The 19,629-nt window shown below is 49.4% G+C and overlaps 1 protein-coding gene across 1 annotated transcript in view; it reads left to right on the forward strand.

Annotated features, from left to right (window-relative positions):
* Window positions 1–19,629, forward strand: part of PEBP4 (phosphatidylethanolamine binding protein 4) — a 210,553-nt gene that overhangs the window by 3,847 nt on the left and 187,077 nt on the right. Inside the window, exons 2-3 of the mRNA XM_044225154.1 lie at window positions 8,241–8,377; window positions 14,621–14,747. Of these exons, the coding sequence (XP_044081089.1) occupies window positions 8,241–8,377; window positions 14,621–14,747 (264 nt within the window). The remainder of the gene's footprint in view (window positions 1–8,240; window positions 8,378–14,620; window positions 14,748–19,629) is intronic.

Here is a 19,629-nt window from a genome sequence, read left to right on the forward strand (position 1 = left end):
AAGTGGAGTTTCAAAGAAAAAATAAAATAACTCTGTCTTTTATGTTTGTCCATATATTTACCTCTACCTGAGATCTTTCTATTTTTACCTAACATCAAGTTACTGTCTACTGTCCTTTTATTTCAACCTGAAAGACTCTTATTAGCATTTCTTGCAGGGAATATCTAATAGCAACGAACCCCCTCAGTTTCTGTTTATTTAGGAATGTCTTAATTCTCCCTGATTTTTGAAGGACTGTTTTTTCTGGATATAGAATTCTTGGTTGATAGTTTTTTCTTTAAATAACTTAAATAGAGTTGACCCTTGAACAATATGTTTGACCTGTACGGGCCCACTTATTTGTGTATTTTTTTTCCCTCTTTCTTAATGGCATTTTCTTTTCTCTATTTTACTTTATTGTGAGAATACAGTATGTAATATAGAGACCATACAAATTATGTATTAGCCAACTGTTTATGTTATCAGTAAGGACTCCAGTCAACAGTAGGTTATTAGTACTCAAGTTCTGGGAGAGTCTAAAGTTGTACACAGATTTTTTACTTCATGGGGGTCAGTGTACCTAACCTCCCTGTTGTTTATAGGTCAACTGTATATCATCCCAATGCCTTCAGGCATCCAAGTTTTCTTCTGTTAAATCAACTGTCAGTCTTATGGAGCATATCTTGTACTTGTCAAGTCCCTTTTCTCTTGCTCCTTTCGAGATTCATTTTTTTGGTCTTTCAACACTTTATGTGTCTTGGCGTGCATGTCTTTGAGTTTATTCTACTTGGTATTTCTTGAGCTTCTTGCATTTGCAGATTCATATGCTTCATCCAATTTGGGAAGCTTTGGCCCTTATTTTCTCAAATGATCTTTCTGCCTTCTTTTCTCCTTCTTCCTTCTGGAACTAATAATACATGTATTGGTCTACTTGATGGTATCCTATGGATCTCTTAAGCTCAGTTCACTTTTCTTCATGCTTTTTTCTTTTTGCCCCTGCTCCTAGAATCAATAATTTCAGTGTTCCTATCTTCAAATTCTTGGATTCTTTTTTTCTCCTTGCTCAAATATGCTATTGAACCCCTCTAGTAAATTTATAATTTCAGTTTTTTCATTTTTCAGCTCCGGAATTAATTTTGTTCCTTTTCATCCTTTTTATGCTTTGTTGATATTCTGATTTTGTTCATATATTGTTTTCTTGATTTCCTTTAGTTCTTGTGTTTATTTAAGACAATTATTTTAAGGTCTTTAATGGGTTTTATGTGTGAGCTTCCTCAGGAATAGTTTATATTGACTTATTTTAATTCCTTTGAATGGCTATATTTTCTTGTTCTATGTGATTTTTTTGTTGTTGAAATTTGTGTATTTGAGAGAAACAGCCACTTTTCCTGGTCTTTGCAGACTGACTGTGTGCTAAAGAAGACCTTTATTAATTAGCTGGGCATGCTCTGGGCCCAGGGATCAGCCCCAGATGAGAACTTAAGATCCTCACTGGTCTTTTCTGAGCATGTGTCTCACCTGAATCTGAATGTGGCTTTCTCAGTTCCCCCATATACACAACTTCTTTTAAATGTCTTAATTTCCCCCAAGAATCTCACCCTAGCTTCTCTTTGGAACCATATTATCTTTCATATGTCTCCACCCATAATTTCTTGCCCTAAATATCTGTAGATCTATAGTCTTCACACAGCTTTCATAAATAATACCCACTCCTTAACCTCCCTGAGACCTGAGTTGGACCAGACAGAAACCAGTCCTTCAGGCAGTCCTTAGACAGATTATAACACTGTAGTAAGGTCTGCTTTGCTGCCTCTGATTTGAGAGAGGAAACTGGTAACTGGGCTTCAGTATCCTCCAAACCAAGAATGAACCATGCTGGGGAGGATGTGGGGGCAAGCACATGTGAAAATGCCATGAAATTTCTTATCATTTTGAAGGCAACTTTTTCTCAACTGAGCATTTATTTGGTTGCTCACAATCTTTGACAGTTTACCAAAGCTCCTAGCTCTGTTTTTTTGTGTGTTTGTTTTGTTGGTTGGTTGGTTGGTTGGTTGATTGGTTGGTTTTGTTTTGGAGTATGTATACATGTATGTATTTTGAAGTTTCCATGAAAGAATGAGAGCCTGGAGCTTCCCAGTCCCATAATTTTGCTGATGTCACCTGGACTTTTTTTAAATTGCTTTGTTGAGATATGTTTCACACACAACACAGTTCACCAAATTATACAGTAAATTTAAATAAGTACAATTTAATGAGTTTGAAAGTTTAAAAGTCAATGGTTTTTAGTATATTACAGATATGTGCAACCAGAGAACACTTTCATCACCTCTAAAAGAAACCCTGTACCTTTTTGGTATCACCCTCATCTCCACTATTCACTCATCCACCCACCTCCAGCGTAAGCAACCATGAATCAATTTCCTATCCCTATATATTTTCCTGTTCTGGATGTTTCATATAAAAGGACTCATACAATATGTGGTCTTTTGTGACAGGCTTCTTTCATTTAGCACAATATTTTTCCCCGTCCCCTGCTCTGGGCTCTTCTCTGAGAAGATAGGTGGGAGTGGGGAACAGCAAGGGGCCTAGTGGATCAGGCAGATGGATTCAAAATTGAAGAAGGAATTGAGGATGGTGGCAAGTGGAGAGTAGAAGCAAAGATTCCCAGGAAACTGGGCACCAGAGAGAAGGAAGTCAGAATAGGTAAGGAGAAACGACAGTGGTCAATGGATTGGAGATCAGAATCAGAGGGAAGAGTAGATGCAGTGAGAGTAACAAAGTGAGAGCAAAGGAACAAGAGGTTGTTTACAGGATGGCTGCTTGAATTTAAGATTTTAGGCATGGAATGGTTTTTAGAGGTGACAGTGTCCAAGAAGTTGCCATCAGAAAAGAGGCTGAAGAGGAGGGAGAGGTGTTGGAAGAGGTATCTCCATGGATATGGATGTCACTCTGGGTTAATATCAAGTCTTGGAGCAAGGAAAAGTTGCCATGCCAAGTAGCAGTGCGTTCAGTGAGCAAGGAGTGATAGGACAATTAGGATCAATGCAGATGGAATAAGCCTCAAGAAGTATAGATTTTGACAAGAGGGTTGAGGAGTCACAGTATAGAAACAGTAATGCAGAATGAGGTGCTAGTCGACCTTCCCGCCCAGCCCTGAGTCATGTTGGGGGTAGGAGACTGAGCATTCCACACTTCGAAGAACTTCAGGAAAAGGAGCTTTCTGGTTATGGCAAGAGGTAGGGTTGAAGTGGGAAAAGCAAAGCCTACAGCAAATGGTGTTAGAACAACTCGATAGTTACATGCAAAAGAATAAAAAGGAAACTTTACTTAACACAACATACAAAAACTGACTCACAATGGGGAGGGGGCACCTGGGTGGCTCATTTGGTTAAACCTCTGACTCTTGATTTCTGCCTAGGTCATGATCTCATGGATGGTGAGATCCAGCCCCATCTCAGGCTCCCCAGTCAGTGGGGAATCTGCTTGGAGATGCTCTTCCTCTGCCTCACCCCCTGTTCATGTTCTCTTTCTCTCCCTCTTTAGAATAAATAAATAAATATTTTAAAAATTAACTCATAATGGATCAATGATGGAAATGTAAGAGTTAAGTTTGGAAAACTCTTAGAAGAAAACATAGAGGAAAAGCTTCATGACATTGGATTTAACACTAATTTCTTGAATATGACACCAATAGCATAGACAACAAAAGAAGAAATAGATAAATTGGACTTGATTGAAATTCAGTTGAGTTCATTGAAATTATAACTTTTTGTGCATCAAAGTACACTGTCAAGAAAATAAAGACTGGAGCAGTTTCTCAGAATGTTAAACATGGAATTGTCATACAACCCAAAATTCTATTCCTGGGCATAACCCAAGAAAGTTCATAGCATATTTTCACAAAAATGTATACAAATGTTTATAACAACATTGTTCATAATTGACCCAAAGAATATACAACCCAAATGTTCATCAAGTGTTGAATGGTTAAATAAAATGTGGTGTGTTCATACATGGAAAAGTATTCAGCCATAAAAAGGAATGAAGCACTGACACATGGATTACCTTGAAAACATGCTAAGCAAAAGAAGCTTGTCACAAGAGAACACATACACAGTTGATTCTTGATCAACGTGGGTTTGAACTGCATGAGTTTACCCATATGCAATTTTTCGAAAGTCCACACTATAAGTATATTTTCTCTTTCTTAAAATTTTCTTTTCTTTTCTTTTTTAAATTTTATTTATTTATTTATTTAACAGAGAGAGAGAGAGAAAGAAAGATTACAAGTAGGCAGAGAGGCAGACACAGAGAGAGGGGGAAGGAGGCTCCCTGCTGAGCAGAGAGCCCGATTTGGGGCTTGATCCCAGGACCCTGGGATCATGACCTGAGCTGAAGGCAGAGGCTTTAATCCACTGAGCCATCCAGGCACCCCTCTTACAATTTTCTTAATAATGTTTTCTTTTCTCTAACTCACTTTATCATAAGAAAACAGAATATAACACATATAAATATGTGTTAAAATATGGATTAATTGATTGTTTATGCTATCAGTAAGGCTTCCCTGTCAGTAGTCAGCTATTAGTAGTTAAATCTGGGGGCAGTCAAGAGTTATACACAGATTTTCAACTGCACAGGGAATTGGCCTCCCTAACCCCTTTTTGTTCAAGGGTCAACTGTAGTATGATTCCATTGATAGGAAACACCCAGAAAAAGCAACTCTACAAAGGTAGAGAGTAGATTAGTGGCTCCCTAGGTCTGGGAAAGGAAGGAAGGGGGAGTAACTGCTCATGAGTTGTACTTGGGGGCTTCTTTTGAGGGTGATGAAAATGTTCTGGAATTAGGTAGTGATGATGGTTGCATAACTTTGTGAGGGTTGCACAACACTTAGTGATTTCTATACTAAAAACCACTAAATTGTACATGTTAAAAGGGTGAATTTTATGGCATATAAATCTCAATTTTTATATGTAGAGTGAGGGAAAGGAGGGAGGGGGATGTAGTCACTGTAGATTCGGAGATTCCAGAGGGTGTAGGTGAAAAGGCTTAGGAGAGAGGGAAAGCACGAGCATCTGTCTGGATGGGGAAGGAAGGTAACACCTGGGCAGTAATGAGGGAGGGAGGGAGAGGAGGCCTGGAGGGACAGGAGGGGGTCAAGTGTTCTAGGAGCCGCTGCCCAGCGGATTCCGGGGTTTAGAGGGACCGAGGCAGCTTGGGAAGCCCAACAGGCTCAGCTTCCCTGATAGCATTGGGATGTGGTCACAGTCCAGATGACTGGAGGAAAAGTCCAAATGACTGGAGGCTCCCAGGGTGGCTACCTTGGGATCTGGAGATGGAAGTTTCCAGAAATAAGGCAGTGGAGCAAAGCAGGCTGGCAGCGGGAAGGGGACACTGTGCCTTCCCAGGCTTGAATGTGGTTCCCAGATCTTGGACTCCCTGTCAGAAGTGAAGTTCTGTGAATCCCCAAGAGAAAGATCAGATTTGAAAATGCCGAGAACCACTGCACTCTGTCGGAGCTCTCTGTACGAGAACAAGCCGGAGAAGGTTAGATAAATAAGCAAAAGGGATCCAGGGCCTGGGGCCAACCTGAGCAGTTAGTTCCTGCTGTTGTTTATTGAGTTAGGAACTGTTACGTGAAAACTGAACTATCAGAAACAGAGGCGGCCGGTTTGTCAGGCATTCACGCGGTCATTTATTAAGCATCTAGAAATGCCAGGGACTGTGCTTGGAATGCTGGATGCAGACTAAGTACCACCTCCCAAGAAGCTTGTGGAAACGGGGGCAGGGAACGATAAACTAATCTCTAAGTAAGTAATTACAAAATAATCCATTACAAGCATTTAAGAACCAGGAAAAGAATAAGGAGCTACAATTCTGTGTAACAGGAATTGAATGGAACCTGGGGGTCAGGGCATTTCTCTGAAGACACGACATTTCAACTATCCACCAAAAGGGAGTGGGAAGTGAAGGAGGTACGTAGGAAGGCCTTGGGGCAGGAAGGAGCTTGAGGCCTGAGCTGGAGTTAAACCTTAAGCCACAGCTGTGGAGAGTAGAGAGTCACAGCTAGCGAAGCAGAAAGAGCCAGATCAGGCAGGCATTATGGGCTAAGTGGGAGATTCCGGGCTTCATTTGAAGAACAAAGGGAATGGAGGGGGACAATAATAGGGGAAAGACAGGGGACACCAAAGCTCCAAGAGGGGGCAGTAGAGGAGAGGGAGTCTGGAGGCAGATGGCATGGGTTCAAATCTCAGGTCTGCCACTACAACCCATGTGACCAAGGTCCAGGTCAACAAACCTCTCTGTACCTCAGTCTCCTCCTCTATAAAATGGGATAACAACAGTACGTACTTCACAGGATCCTATCAAGAGGATTCAATGATAAAAGCTTGGCTCATACCGAGTGAGGAAGAATTGCTGACACGGGTAGGCTTGGCAGGAGCAACTCTATCCCGGGGAATCTCCCCCACCTCCAGACAGCCATTTTTTGGTGCTAAGGGCGATTGGCATTCAGGAAAGTTCTGGCTTTTCTAGTGGCTGCCACTTTGAAGGCAAGAGGCTCTTGGCCTTGGAAGACCAACACTGGCAGCATTGTCCTTGTGGCTCTGGCTATCCAGCGAGCTCCTCCAGAACAGGGACCCTGCTGACACTCTGTCGTATCAAGGCCTGGAACGTGGGAGTGCTCAGTACTCGCTGGAGAGACAGATTGCAAATGAATGAATGAATGAATGAATGAACACATGGAAGGAGCTGTGAAGAGTACTTACACTCTGCATAAATAACGAGCATTCCCTAGGTGGGGGCCATTCCCGCCTGGAGGCCCTTCCATCCATAGCTTGTCCCATTCCATTCTCTGCCATCTTGTGAGGCGGGGGCTACCAGGAGACACTTCCAGTAAGGGAATGACCTTGGGAAGGAGTCCTCTTTGGGGAGCCCTGGCCATACAACAGGGACTCTACTTACTGAGAAGCACCATCTAAGTTGTTGCCCCAAAGAAGGGCTTTTGGCTAGAAGTCGGGCTCCTGGAAGCAGGAATTCAGCTGGAAAACAAGCGATGCTCGAAATAGTTTCTCTAAAGCTCAAGCTGCATACACTTCATGGCTATGATCTCATCTTCCTTAGCAAGGCACAGGAGTGACGGGGTATTTCACTTGTTTTTGAGAGGGAGAAGAGGTGCATCCTAGTGAGGCATAGGCCCCCCCAACTCCCACCCCAGCAACCTGGCAGGGGGCTCAGAGCAGAACCCAGGCATCCCCGGTTCCCGGCTGGTAGAACACCCCCCCAGAACACCCCCACACCCCATCTCAGAGAAGACAGGGAGCAGATCAGCTGGAAAGGCAGAGGGAGAATTGCTTTTGCTCTTCCCCCTGCCCTCTCCTGTTCCAATGGAAGCCCCACACGCAACTTCCTGCAGGCTGCTGCTCCCCTTCCTCTCAGCCAGTGCCGCCGGCAACCCGCACCGCAAGCTGCCCCCTTCCCCAGCAGCCCTGCTGGCTTCTTCTCCAGAGACTATTATTTTGGGAGAGTGCTGAGTTCAGCACTGCGGCAAGGTGCAGTCAGAGGAGCCCTTCTGTCCTTAGCTGGCCCTCTGGAGCTGTCCTCGGGGCCAGAGCAGCCCCAAGAGCAGTGGCCCCTCCTGCACAGGGTCACTGTGTCCTGGGTCCACCTACCATCCGTCAGCCCCAAGGCTGTCAAGGCAGGTGGCACAGAACTGTGGGCAGGGGACGCAGCGCTGTCCAAGGGCTCAGCCCAGCCAGACCGCAGCTCCTAGAGAGACGATCAAGGTCTTGCTCTCGCAAGCAACACAGGACCCGCGCTCCTGCCCCCACACCCCAAAGCCTGGGGTCACGGCTTCCCAGGGTTTGCCTTAAAGCCAAAGGAGAAGGCTGCCTGGCCTAGGGCCAGCTGATTGCACACCGGGCAAGCGGCGGGGACAGGACGCATTGCTGGGAAGAGAGACTTATGTAAGCCCTTCTGCCCCAGCGCCTAGATTAGTGGCCAGCAAAGCTCTGCTCCAACAGGGGTGGGGCCCCAGCCAGGACTGCAAACTGAGTCCGGCTTGGAGTAGGCCCAGATCCTCCCAAGGTATCCGTGTCCTGGTGGCAGATTGGCCGCTGGAGCCCAGGCAGCTGTCTGCCCTTCTCCTTCTGCTTACCAGTGGTCTCTGCTCCTCCAAGTGGGCCCCCCGGGTTGGGGACACGCAGGGTGAGAAGGGCACCCCCTGCAGAGGGCCCCCCCAGCTCTAAAAGTTCCTTTCGTTCCAGGTGTCCACGGACTGGACAATGAGGCTGGCCGTGGCAGCCCTGTTTCTCGGTCTCACGATGGTGGTCTCCAGAGATGTGGAGGAAGGCGACTTGTGCTTGTACGAGCCCCTGTCTGACGCCGATGCTGTCCTCTGCAAGTAAGGCCGGGCGGGACTCCGGAAAACAAGCAGGCAGGTCTTAACGGGGCTTGAGATCGCGGGAGGCGTGTCTGCTGAACCAGGGAGCACTGTCTCCTCAGGCAGCCCCTGTGGACTGGCAGAGAGTAAGTGAGCTGGGAGCACATCTGGATGGAGGACGGCATAAGGAAGGCACTGGAGACAGGCTCCCGCCTTCCAGAAGGCGGGCTACCAGCCCCAGAGGGTATACGGGTCTGCTCAGCTCCCCCTCGTACGCCGGGTACGAGGCCAGCCTCACCCTCTCTGCTGGGACCCTGAGGGACCATCCCTCTCCGTAGCCCAGACTGCTCCCTTCCCCCCAGCAAAGTAGCATTTTAGAGAACAGTGGCAGTTGACAGAGGGTGTGAAATTGGACCCTCCCCTGTGAGAGGCCATGGTTAGCCTTCCAGGGATGAAGCCCCAGGAGTGTGTGACAGGTGGGTCTTTTAGGGAGTGTGGCCTCTGGGTACTATCTAGAGAAGAGGCCGGGCGTCAGGGGTGGGCTTCTTCCTGAAGCTTCTCCCTGCCTGAGTCAAAGTTCAGCTCTCTCCTCATGGACCGCCAGTTAGAAAAGTCAGTCCTGATTGGCCTGGACTCGTGGCTCATCCTGAGGGCAGCCCCGGGCCACTCTGCCGCCAACCCTCTCTGCCCATTTGGTAGCTGATGGGACTGGCATCCCACTGAAGCCATTGAAAGTGAGAGTGTAGGGAAGAACCCTCTCTCTACTTGGTCTCCTTGTGTATATTTGAATTCCTCCTAATGTGACTTCTAGAAAGATAAATACAGGTTTTCCCTTGAAAGTTAGGTAGCTGAAACCGACCCCCCCCCAAAGATGGTATGCTTTCTTATCAGTATTTTTTTTAAACTCTGGTGAAACCATTGTGGGTGAAGTTTTGTGTGGGAGGAGGAGGGAACAGTGGCTGCCTCTCACATATGGGCTCCAGGCCTCTAGGTGCTCCGCAGAGTGGAACCTTCCTGGGGGCGGCAGCCATTTTACTCGGGTAGGCAGGAGATCAAGTTCCCATCAGCTGGGGAGGTGGGCTGGGCCAGCCACCATCAGGCCCCCTTGCAGAATGCCTCTGTGCTTCCCACATTCACTACAGAACACCTAGAAAGTGATTGTGTGTATACGGTCCCTGGCAGCGACCGGCCGGGGCCCCAGCTGCCCTTGGTTCAGCGCTGTAGGCCTTCCTCCACACACACGCCGGTGTCCCGGTGGCCTGAGAGCTCTGGGGCACAGAGGGAGCCCCGACGTGTGTATCAGCATCCTCACAGCCAAAGAGGGGGCTCCAGAGATTAAATAACCAGTCCACAGCACTCCCACACCCTGCAAGTGTCAGAGCCGGAGTTCAGCCCCTTCTGTCTGACTCTGCACTCAACACTCTTTCTCCACCTGCCTCCCGCCGCTGACCTTCATGCAGGGGCAGAGCTTCTCAAACTCAAGGGAAGGGGAACTTTCTTAGTCGCCTTCCCTCAGCTCTAACAAAATGCCAGCTCAGCGCGCCTTACAAACAGCAGAAATGTACTTTCTCATCCTTCTTGCAAGTGCTAGCACATCTGGTGAGAACCCACTTCTGATTCAGAGATGGCCATCCTCTCGCCATGCCCTTGCCTAGTGGAAGCACCCCCTGGAGGCCCCTGCTTCATGACACCCTCACACTGGGGGCTGGGGTTCAGCTTATGAGTTTGGGGGGAGGGGCAACTGCAATTAATCCTTCGCAGGAGCTGTTCTCAGGACTGCCTAGAATACACCAGCAGACCCCCAGTCTGAGAAACATAAACTTACTGCACTCCGGCTGCATGGTAGGAACTGTCTCATTGTAAGCCATCACTGCAAAAGGTTTGTCTTCATTGCTGCTAAGGATTTTCATTGGTAAAGGCCATCACTAACGTACATCACATTGTGGACATGCCAGACCTCTGGGGTCAGTACCTCCTGTGCTAAGACATCCACCTCCCCCAAGAACACTGCTCAGCTCAGCCTCCTCCCCTTGCCAAGACAGGCCCCAGAGAAGCCGTTCCCCTTGTGGTATTTGGAGTCTAAAAGGGAATTTGTAAATTTAGGCCTTAATACCTGAGAGTATGAATCTAGAAGAGGAATTATATGTATCAGGAGAAGCAGTAGGAAAACACTGTTAAGAGAAAAGCTCTTCCGCAGTGATATCTTACCTACCCCAAGACAAGCCTGAGTAGACCGACAAAAACACTGAGAGTCAAGGGTGTACGGGTGGCTCAGTCAGTTAAGCATATGACTCTGGATTTCAGCACAGGTCATGATCTCAGGGTCCTGAGATCGAGCCCTGCCTTGGGCTCTGTGCTAAGCATGGAGCCTGCTTTACATTCTCTCTCCCGCTCTGCCCCTGTGCCCCACCGCGTGCGTACTCTTTCTCACTCTTAAAAAAAAGGACTTATGTTCAGTGTCTGCAACAACAACAACAAAAAACCCCAGAGCCTCTGGCCTGGATTGGAAGCTCTGTCCTTGACAGGGTGCGTCCCCTCCTGTCTCAAGGTGGGGGTCGCCTCTCTTTAACTCACCGCACTCCTAGTTTTGTCCTGGGACCCTGCACCAGAGAAGTCCATTTTCTCTGCCTCCTGTTGGTCCTTCGGGCGGTGGGGTGTCACACTCTGCCTTCACCTGCAGCTCTTCTAAGCTGGGCACCCTCCTCTGTCCCCGGTTCTTCCCCAGGGACCTGGCTCCTGGACCCCACATCTGGGACGTTGGTTGGAGACAGCCCTTTGTTCTTTTCCAAGGCTGGCGCCCCGCACTTGGACCCTGAGAACCATGCAGGGAGGCTGGGGTGCCCAGCGAGCCCCCTCAGACTTCTGTAAAGCCAGCCTCCCCTCCATGGCCTCTTGTCCTCCTCACTCGCAGGCCGCTGGAATTCTGAGCCCTTTCTGCAGGGACAGGCAAGGAGCCATTTTCCTCTGATCCGGTTCTTACGGTGACCATCCCGTCAGAAGCCCGGAGAAGCGCATCCGCTCCCTGGGGAGGCTGTCAGACAGGCCACTGGAGTAGTTCTCCCTGCACAGATCCCCCACACGGAGCGGCTGCTCACCTTTGTTGTGTCCTGGTTTCTCTGGGTGGGGTTCCACTGGGCAGCGGGGGCTTGGAGCCTCTCTGGAGGCTGCCCTCAAGCTGCGGCCTCATCTAAGGGGGTGGACTGGCAGGGGTGGGGGGCTCGGCTCCCCAGGAGCTTGCCCATGTGGCTGTTGACAGGCCTTGGTCCCCTGCCTGCCAGGTGGCCTCTCCATGGGGCTGTTCGCCACACCACAGATGCTTTCCCCAGAGCCTGGCTGAGCGGGAGGGCATGTGAGAGGAGCCACAGTCTTCTTATGACATAATCTTGGAAGTGATGTCCCACTGCTGCTGCTAACCCTAACCCCCATCTTCTCCCTTCCAAGCAAGTCACCAAATCCAGCCCCCACTCAAGGGGAGGGGTCACACTCAGGTGGCAGGACCAGGAGGCGGGGATCTGGGGGGGGGGGCTCACGGACACTGTGTGCCACACCCATGTCCCCGTCCCCTCAGTTCTCCAACAATGAGACCCTGTGTGGGTTGCTTCACTTTCTGTGGGCCTCCACTTACTTATCTGGGGGAGGGGAATATAGCCATGGCTGCTCTGAGGAATCATACAGAATGAAATACTATGTGTGCAGTGCTCCTGATCCATTCCCTTCCCCCGGCCTCTTATGCCATGCGAGATAGCGACTGCGCTGGGACCAGAGCCCCCGGCCCTCCCCTCGGTGTTCCCAGGTCCTTGTGAAGTTGACCAGGAAGTGTCCCTACTACTGTGGGGTGGAGAGGGTAGGTGCCCCGTGTGAGGCACCCCATGAGGCGGAAGAGGACACAGGTGCTAAAGTGTGTTCTTACTCGGTTCAGTTTTCAATTCATTTACCTCAGGCTTGTCCAGATCTTTTTTGAGGCTGATTGAATCATCTGTTTTAATTAATGACCCACTTGTTCATTGTTATTAATCAACTTTGTGACTCTCACAAATCAAACAGATTTGCCTTCTGTGTCCTGATCCAAGTCTTTGGCAAAACTGCTGAACGGGACAGAGGCCCGCACGTGCCCCCGTGGCCTGGCCTGCCGTGTGGGGCGATGGGAGGTTTTGAGACACTGGGCTGGCAGCGCCCCATGGTGTGACCAGGGCCAGGAGCACGGACTCAATCCCTGGTCTCCTGGTGCCTACATTTCCAGGGGCTGCTCTGCCGCTTGAGGCCCACTCGTGGGACGTCAGCTGGCTGCTTTTGCTAAACTGTTTTAACATTTGTAGCAATTCCACTAGGATAAAAGGAGGAGACCCATTCGTCCCCTGGAGAAGGCCCCTGGGGTCCTCCGTTTCCCTCCTTCCTGGCCGTTGGCCCTTCCCAGTTCCGGGCTGTGTACTGACTCTCCAGCAGAGGGTCCCGTCTATCGGCCTTAGACCTTGCTAGGTGCAATGTCAGACAGTCATGGGCAAACCAAACCAAAAGGTCTTGAAAATATTACTGTTGGGGCGCTTGGGGGACTCAGGGAAGCCTCCGGCTCTTGGTTTCAGTGCAGGTCATGATCTCAGGGTCAGGAGATGGAGCCCCATGTCGGGCTCTGTGCTGAGTGTGGCACCTGCTTCTCTCCCACCCTCCCTCTCTGCCCCTCCAGCTATGCAAGGCCACTCTCTCTTGAAAAATAATGATAATAATAATAATAGTAAGTAACTAGTAAATAAAATGTTGCTGTGAGGAAAAATGAAAACCCATCCCTAAAACTTGTTCAAAAGCAATTAAAACGATGGCCTCCAAAAGGAATTACTATAACTTCACCAAGAGGTAAACCGGAAGTGAGCTGAGCAAGCCGGAAGTGACCTGAGCAAACCGGAAGTTGAGCTAACCAGCCCGAGGCTCCTCAGGGTGCTGGTTCACTGAAGCGTCCTGCCCCTGCCGGGGGTTTCGGCTCTGGCTGCCAGCGCCCAAGGTGGGACCTCAGGAGGCACTGAAAGGGTGGGATGGGAGCGGAATGTGGGGCTCCCCACCCGAAGGCTGTCCTTGCCTTCCTCGCAGATCCAGAGCTTGGGAGCCCCTGCTCTCCTCAGTATCTCCTCACTGGGCCTCCTCCCAGCCTCACCCCCAGCAAGGGAATCGTGGCCCGCTCTGGGTGACCCCTGGCAGGCTGTGGAGCTGCTCAGCCACGTTGGGCTTTTCCGCGAAGGCTGAGGACCCACCTTTTCTCTGTCTGTGAATCATCTTAACCAAATGCACCCTGCCGAGACCCTGGGTCTTGGTGATTAAAAAAAATATGGCGGAACAGAGAGGAAGGGCAAATAAAAAAAAAAAAGTTGGTTCAAAGAATTTTTTTTTTTTTTTTTAAATATCAGTTTGACAGCCTGGCTTACATCCCTGAGTTTTGGTTACAGGTGAGCCCTTAAGGCTAATCCTGATGGAGTTTTGGGAACAGCCCTCCAGGGGAACAGGATTCTTAGAGCATTCGTGCTGTTCAGCTCTTTCAGGGAAAAAGCAGACAAATGGATTCATCCCACTGTCTTAGGGACCAGAGAGTTTACCCCCTAGGAGACATTTGCATTCTGAAAGTACAGGGAGTAGTAGGTCGAGGGCCTAGGTTATTGGGTGACACATGACCCAGAGAGGTGGGTTAGGGAAACTACCAGGGACGATTGCCGGACTTAGAGGGGATCTGGGTTGTTTAGGGTCGACGAAGACTGGGCCCATGAAGAAGGCTGTGCACACTTGCTAAACCTTTCTTGATGTAAAGAAAACATTCCTGGAAAGCACTGTGTAAATATTGTTCTTATAAACCCAATCCTACTTTATGAGACTGACGCGCTACCTACTGCGCTAACGAGGCACCTCCAATCCTACTTTAAAGACACTGACCAAGTTTGCCTAAAGATGTATGTTCTTTCTGAGGAGTAAATACAGATGACCGTTAATGTCTTCTGACCGCTGGTGGCTCGTTGTAAACATCGATCGCCTTCTTCGCTCCTCACGCCAGCGCTATCAGTACGTACTGTCCATGTCCCCATTTTACAGGTGAACAAACTGAGGCACCAAGAGGTCAAGTAACTCTTAACCCACACTGGTCACACTAGTTAGTGACCACAACTAGTTGGTAGCAGGCCTAGGATTCAATCCCACTTGACTCCACATTCTCCACAGCATGACTGAATGGTGTGAGCTCTCAGCCTCCCCCAGAACTGACATGGGCTGACCATCTCCCTCTCTCCATAGGGGCCTTGAAGTTTTCTACCCAGAGCTGGGGAACATCGGCTGCATGATTATTCCCGACTGCAACAACTACCGACTAAAGATCACCCACTGGGCTGAGCCCATAGTCAAGTTCCCTAGGGCCTTGGAGGTAAGTGAGCAAGCCTGGCCTGGAGGGGGAGGGCCATGGGTCTTGGCTTCTCTCTGAGCATGCTCATCTGGGTAACTTGAAGCCATGGGCAGGGCCATCTTGGCTGGGTCTGGGGGTCCCAGGTGACCATGGATACCATAAGCATGTGCCCTCCTTAGAGAAGCTCTATAACCTTGGAGGAGGTTGGGATGGGGGAATGGGGCTGCAGCCTGGGCACTGTAGTGGGACTCTGGGGCCGCTCTACTGGGGTCTTTGCCTGCTCCCAGAGAAGCCTTGCTCCTCAGTGCATGCGGAGACCAGCTGGTGTGTGCTTTGGGGTTGGCAGAGAAAAGGAGGAGAGAGGGAGTCCTTTCTCCAGGTGCAAGGTGGCTCGGCTTTCAGAATGATCTTCCGGACACGGAGGAGCTAGTTTGTAATGGGCTAAACAAGAGGAGTAGTGCATCCTGACTCTGTCCTTACAATATGAAACACACCTGAGAGTTTGCTCGCAGTTGTCTGAAACAGAAGATTGAAGCATTTTTAGGAATCACAAATAAGTGTTCTTTCTACCAGGAAATGACTAGTACTATCTTGTTCTGGAAGCGTCCCTTAGATTGGGAATGCAGTAAGCCTGGGGAAGGGCCATGGAAGTAGGAAGCGGGACTGTGGCTCCTGCTTGCAGTGGCCAGGCCAGGTCCTGGGGGCACTGCCCCAGTGTTCCGTCTCTGTCTCTTTGTTTCTTGACTCCTGGGTCACACTGAGCCCCCAAAGTGTCAGCAGTGAAGGGCGACTCTGCCTCTATCTTTGCAGTGTTTGATTAGGAGATGCCCATGTCAACCTACATACAAGGACTGTGATGTGGCCGGGAATCAGGCCACAAATGGGTGGAGACGGAAGGGTCACGCTCAGGATGTGACCCCACACACACCACGCGGATGCGCACAGCCTTCTGGTCCCCTCCGTGTGCAGCGGCAGGGAGAGGCCACTGACGGCTCTTCCCCTCTGTCCGTCCGGCCTGGGGACTCTCGGTGCTGCTGTTGATCAGGCCTGATGGCGGTCAGGACAAACACAACAAAACAGCAAGTTCTGGGGTGGGAGATCACAGCGTCCTCAGATGGAGAGGGTAGATTTTTCTCTCTCTCTCTGGGACTGTTTCCACTATCAGGGAACCAATAGACTGTGATGTGTCCCACAATTTATGAGACTGGGAACACAAAGCTTTGACTGGCTATTGTGTTTGTGATCGTGACAAATGTCCTTTCCTCCGGGACTCTAAGCAAGCAGTAATAAGGGTGCCTTCTGGGTCTCCTCTCCCTCAACCCTCCCAAGCCCCATGCTCATGACCATGCAAGCACACACACAAGCACACCTGCACGTCAGCCCTCCTCCCTGGAGACCCTTGGCCTGGGTTGCACCATTGGACACGTGGGAGAGAAGCAGAGGAAACATAGGACCCTGAGATTCTAACGCTCACAGGATGTGGAGGGCTCCTGCAGGGCAGGAGCCCAGTCTTTGAAGGAAGAGTATAATGCCTCACCTGGGGCAAGATGCTCGACTTTGCCATTAATTCACTTGTCCTTGGTTCTGCCACTGAAGGAGTAAGGAGGTCGATCCAAAAACACTTTCGCAGCCCACAGTCTGTCCCAGGAGGGTTTCTCAAACGGCTCCACTCTGCGTGATATTATAGCACATGGCCACTAGATGGCAGTGCAGACTTTTCTGAGTACCTGGTGTACTTGGTTTGAAGCAAGCTTGGAAAGTCTGCATTTGATTTGGCTTGGTCGATACTGATTGTCCTGAGGTGTGAATGCATCCTGGGGTGTGAACGCATCACCTCCACCAGGTCATGAAATTTCCCACCCTGTCTCTGTCCAGAGGCAGGATGGTGAAGAAAACCTGGAGATTTATGAGGGACACAGAGCTGTGATTAAGAAAGCCAAGGAGGGGCGCCTGGGTGGCTCAGTGGGTTAAAGCCTCTGCCTTTGGCTCAGGTCATGATCCCAGGGTCCTGGGATCAAGCCCCGCATGCATCGGGCTCTCTGCTCAGCAGGGGGCCTGCTTCCTCCTCTCCCTCTGCCTGCCTCTCTGCCTACTTGTAATCTCTGTCTGTCAAATAAATAAATAAAATCTTAAAAAAAAAAAAAAAAGAAAGTCAAGGTCAGAAGTTTCACAAAAAAAAAATTGGTCAAAATGATGGAAACAAAGGAAGAAAAAGTAATATTCTACTACTATAGAACTTGACTTTTTTTTGAAATATAACTGATGTTTGACAAGGCAGATTCAGTTTGAGTTCCCGAAAAACACCATTAATCAAGTGGTACCCACTTTATGCTGGATACTGTTCATGTGTCATTTCATTTAAAGTTTTCATCAAGTCTGCAAATGAAGTGTTTCTTTGGTTGAGACTGTCAGTAGCAAGTAACAAAAGCCAGTTTGACCAGTTTTTGGTTCACAAACCAAAAACTCCAGGGATAGCTTCAGGCATGGCTGGATCCAGGTGCCCAAACAACATCACTAAAAATCTTTCTTTCCCATTTCTCTGCTTTTTTCTGTGTTGGTTTTATGTGTAAATAGACTCTTTCCTTGTGGTGGCAACGACAACTCCATCAGCTTCAGATTTGTGTTATTAGTTTATCAATCCTAGTGGGTATAGGTTGACACTTTACAGCCATTAAAAATCCCAGGATTTGTCCTGCTTAGATCACATACTTATCCTTGAACTAATGACCGTGGGTAGGCCCATTAAATCTACAAAAGCTGAGAGCAGAAGAGGATGGTTCCTTCAAAGGAGAATCAAGGTGCTGGTTGTTAGAAGGGAGAAAAGATATTGGGTCAGAAAAACAAGAGAAGTTCCTGTGGAAGGATTTAATCAAAGCAGGTGCAGAGCTGGAAGGTGGCAGAACCAGGGTCTAAACCCAGGTCTGCCCAGCTCCAAAGGCTTGACCACGGGACCACTGAGAGTGACTCTCAGGGGAGACATCAGGGTGCTGGTACCGTTGGAGAGGGCTTGCTGAATAGAAGCTTTCCTGGGACAGAAAGGAATGGTTGCTAAGAAGGATGGTGGTGAAGAGGGGGAGACGGCCAGGGGCAATGGGAAATGAGAGGATCAACAGAGCTTCCCTGGAGGGGTAGAGAGAGCAAATATCTCTAGAAAAAAAGCAACTGGAAAAGTTGGAGAGGAAGTGGATGCTATCTGGGAATAGGGTCCCTCAAAAGTGCAGGCAGGGGAACAGAGTGACAGAGAAGAGGATTGTAAGCATTTCCTCTGGGCCCAGGGCCTGATGAGAAAGGACAAACAGATAGCAATGGGCTATATGGGGATAGTGTCTCGTTTCAAAGGTGATTAAAGCAAAAGCCACCAAAGCAGCAGGTGCCCGTGGTGCCTTGGAAGCTCCCACCACCACCACCACCAAGCAAGCCCCGAGGCCCTGGAAGGAGGGGGTCAGTGGGCCTGGGACTGTGTCTCTGCGCCTCCTAGAGGTCTTCCCTTCTGCACACCTTTGCTCAGGCCACTTCCCATATCTGGACCTTGCATTCTGGGACACCTTGATCACACCAAAATGCTTCTTCTAAGAAGCCTTCCCTGATTGCCTCCCACTTAGCCCTCTCCTCATCCCTGGCTGGTCTCTTCTTTCTCTGAGCTTTTTATTTTTTTTTTTTATTTTTAAAAAGATTTTATTTATTTCCTTGACAAAAAGAGACATAGTGAGAGAGGGAACTCAAGCAGGGAGAGCAGGAAAGGAGAAGCAGGCTCCCCGTCGAGCAGGGAGCCCAATGCAGGGCTGGATTCCAGGACTCTGGGATCATGACCTGAGCTGAAGGCCAATGCTTAATGACTAAACTACCCAGGCACCCCTCTCTGAGCTTTTTAAATGTCCCCTACCCACCAGACCTAGTGTTTACTTCCTCTGGCTTGTATTGTGGTTGCTTATTTCTATCTCCCAGAACCTTGACTTGTGTATAAGCTCTAGGAAAGTAGGACCGGCCACAACCCCTTACCAGCTTTGCAGACCCCATGTTGGCTGACCAGGTGAGTGAGTAGAGAATGAATGAATGGCAGGGGAAGGACACCTCCTGGAGGTGAACCATGAGATGTGTGAGTCCCACAGTTTGCCTTTTAAGATGCTGGGTGCCCAGGTGAGCTGGGTGGACTCTGAACCCAGGCTATCCCTCCTCCACCCAGGGCGGCGGGGGGTGGGTGGGTGGGTGGGGGGCGGCTCGGGGCTGGGAAGGAGAAAGCCAGGAGACAAATCCAGCTGGTTTCCCAAAAGGCAAAGTTGTGCAGGGAAATGTGAACGGTCCCTGTGTCAACAGTCCTGAGAGCTGAGAGAAGTGTTGAAATAAGAAGCAGCTTTCTCCCTGGGTGCTCTGACAAACATTAAGAGGCAAACGTCTTAAAATGCATCCCTTCTCAAGACGATGCAAACTGAAAGGCCCCTGAGAAGCTTCTTGACTGAGGCTTATTCTTCACCTTGAATTTCACCAGCTGGAAACCTTTTGAAGTGAAGAAATTGCCTTTAAGTGGGGAATGTGCATTGCATTAGAGAGAAGGAACAAGGAGTCCTGCTGTCCCTCGGGTTTCCAGGCGGGCTCCGTGGCTTTCTCCTTCCCAGAAAGCAGGTGACTCTGAACAGCCTCGCCTTGGGTGGGACGGGCCTAGCCCCACGCTACCCTGGACCCACAATGTCTGTGTTGCTGCTTCCTGGGGGCCACCTCCTTGCACTCGCGGGCCCAGATGGGGACAAAGTTGGGACACAGGTGGGGGCATCACAGACTCTCTGTGCTGAAAGAGACCTCGGAGCTAACTAGCCTGCCTCCCATCCTTCTCTTCATGCACAGAGCAGCACAGGGCTGCTGAGGTCACAGGTGATGAGTGGAGGCGGGACACAGGGCTCCTGACAAC

Source organism: Neovison vison, chromosome 11, assembly GCF_020171115.1.
Source record: "Neovison vison isolate M4711 chromosome 11, ASM_NN_V1, whole genome shotgun sequence".
NCBI lineage: Eukaryota > Metazoa > Chordata > Mammalia > Carnivora > Mustelidae > Neogale > Neogale vison.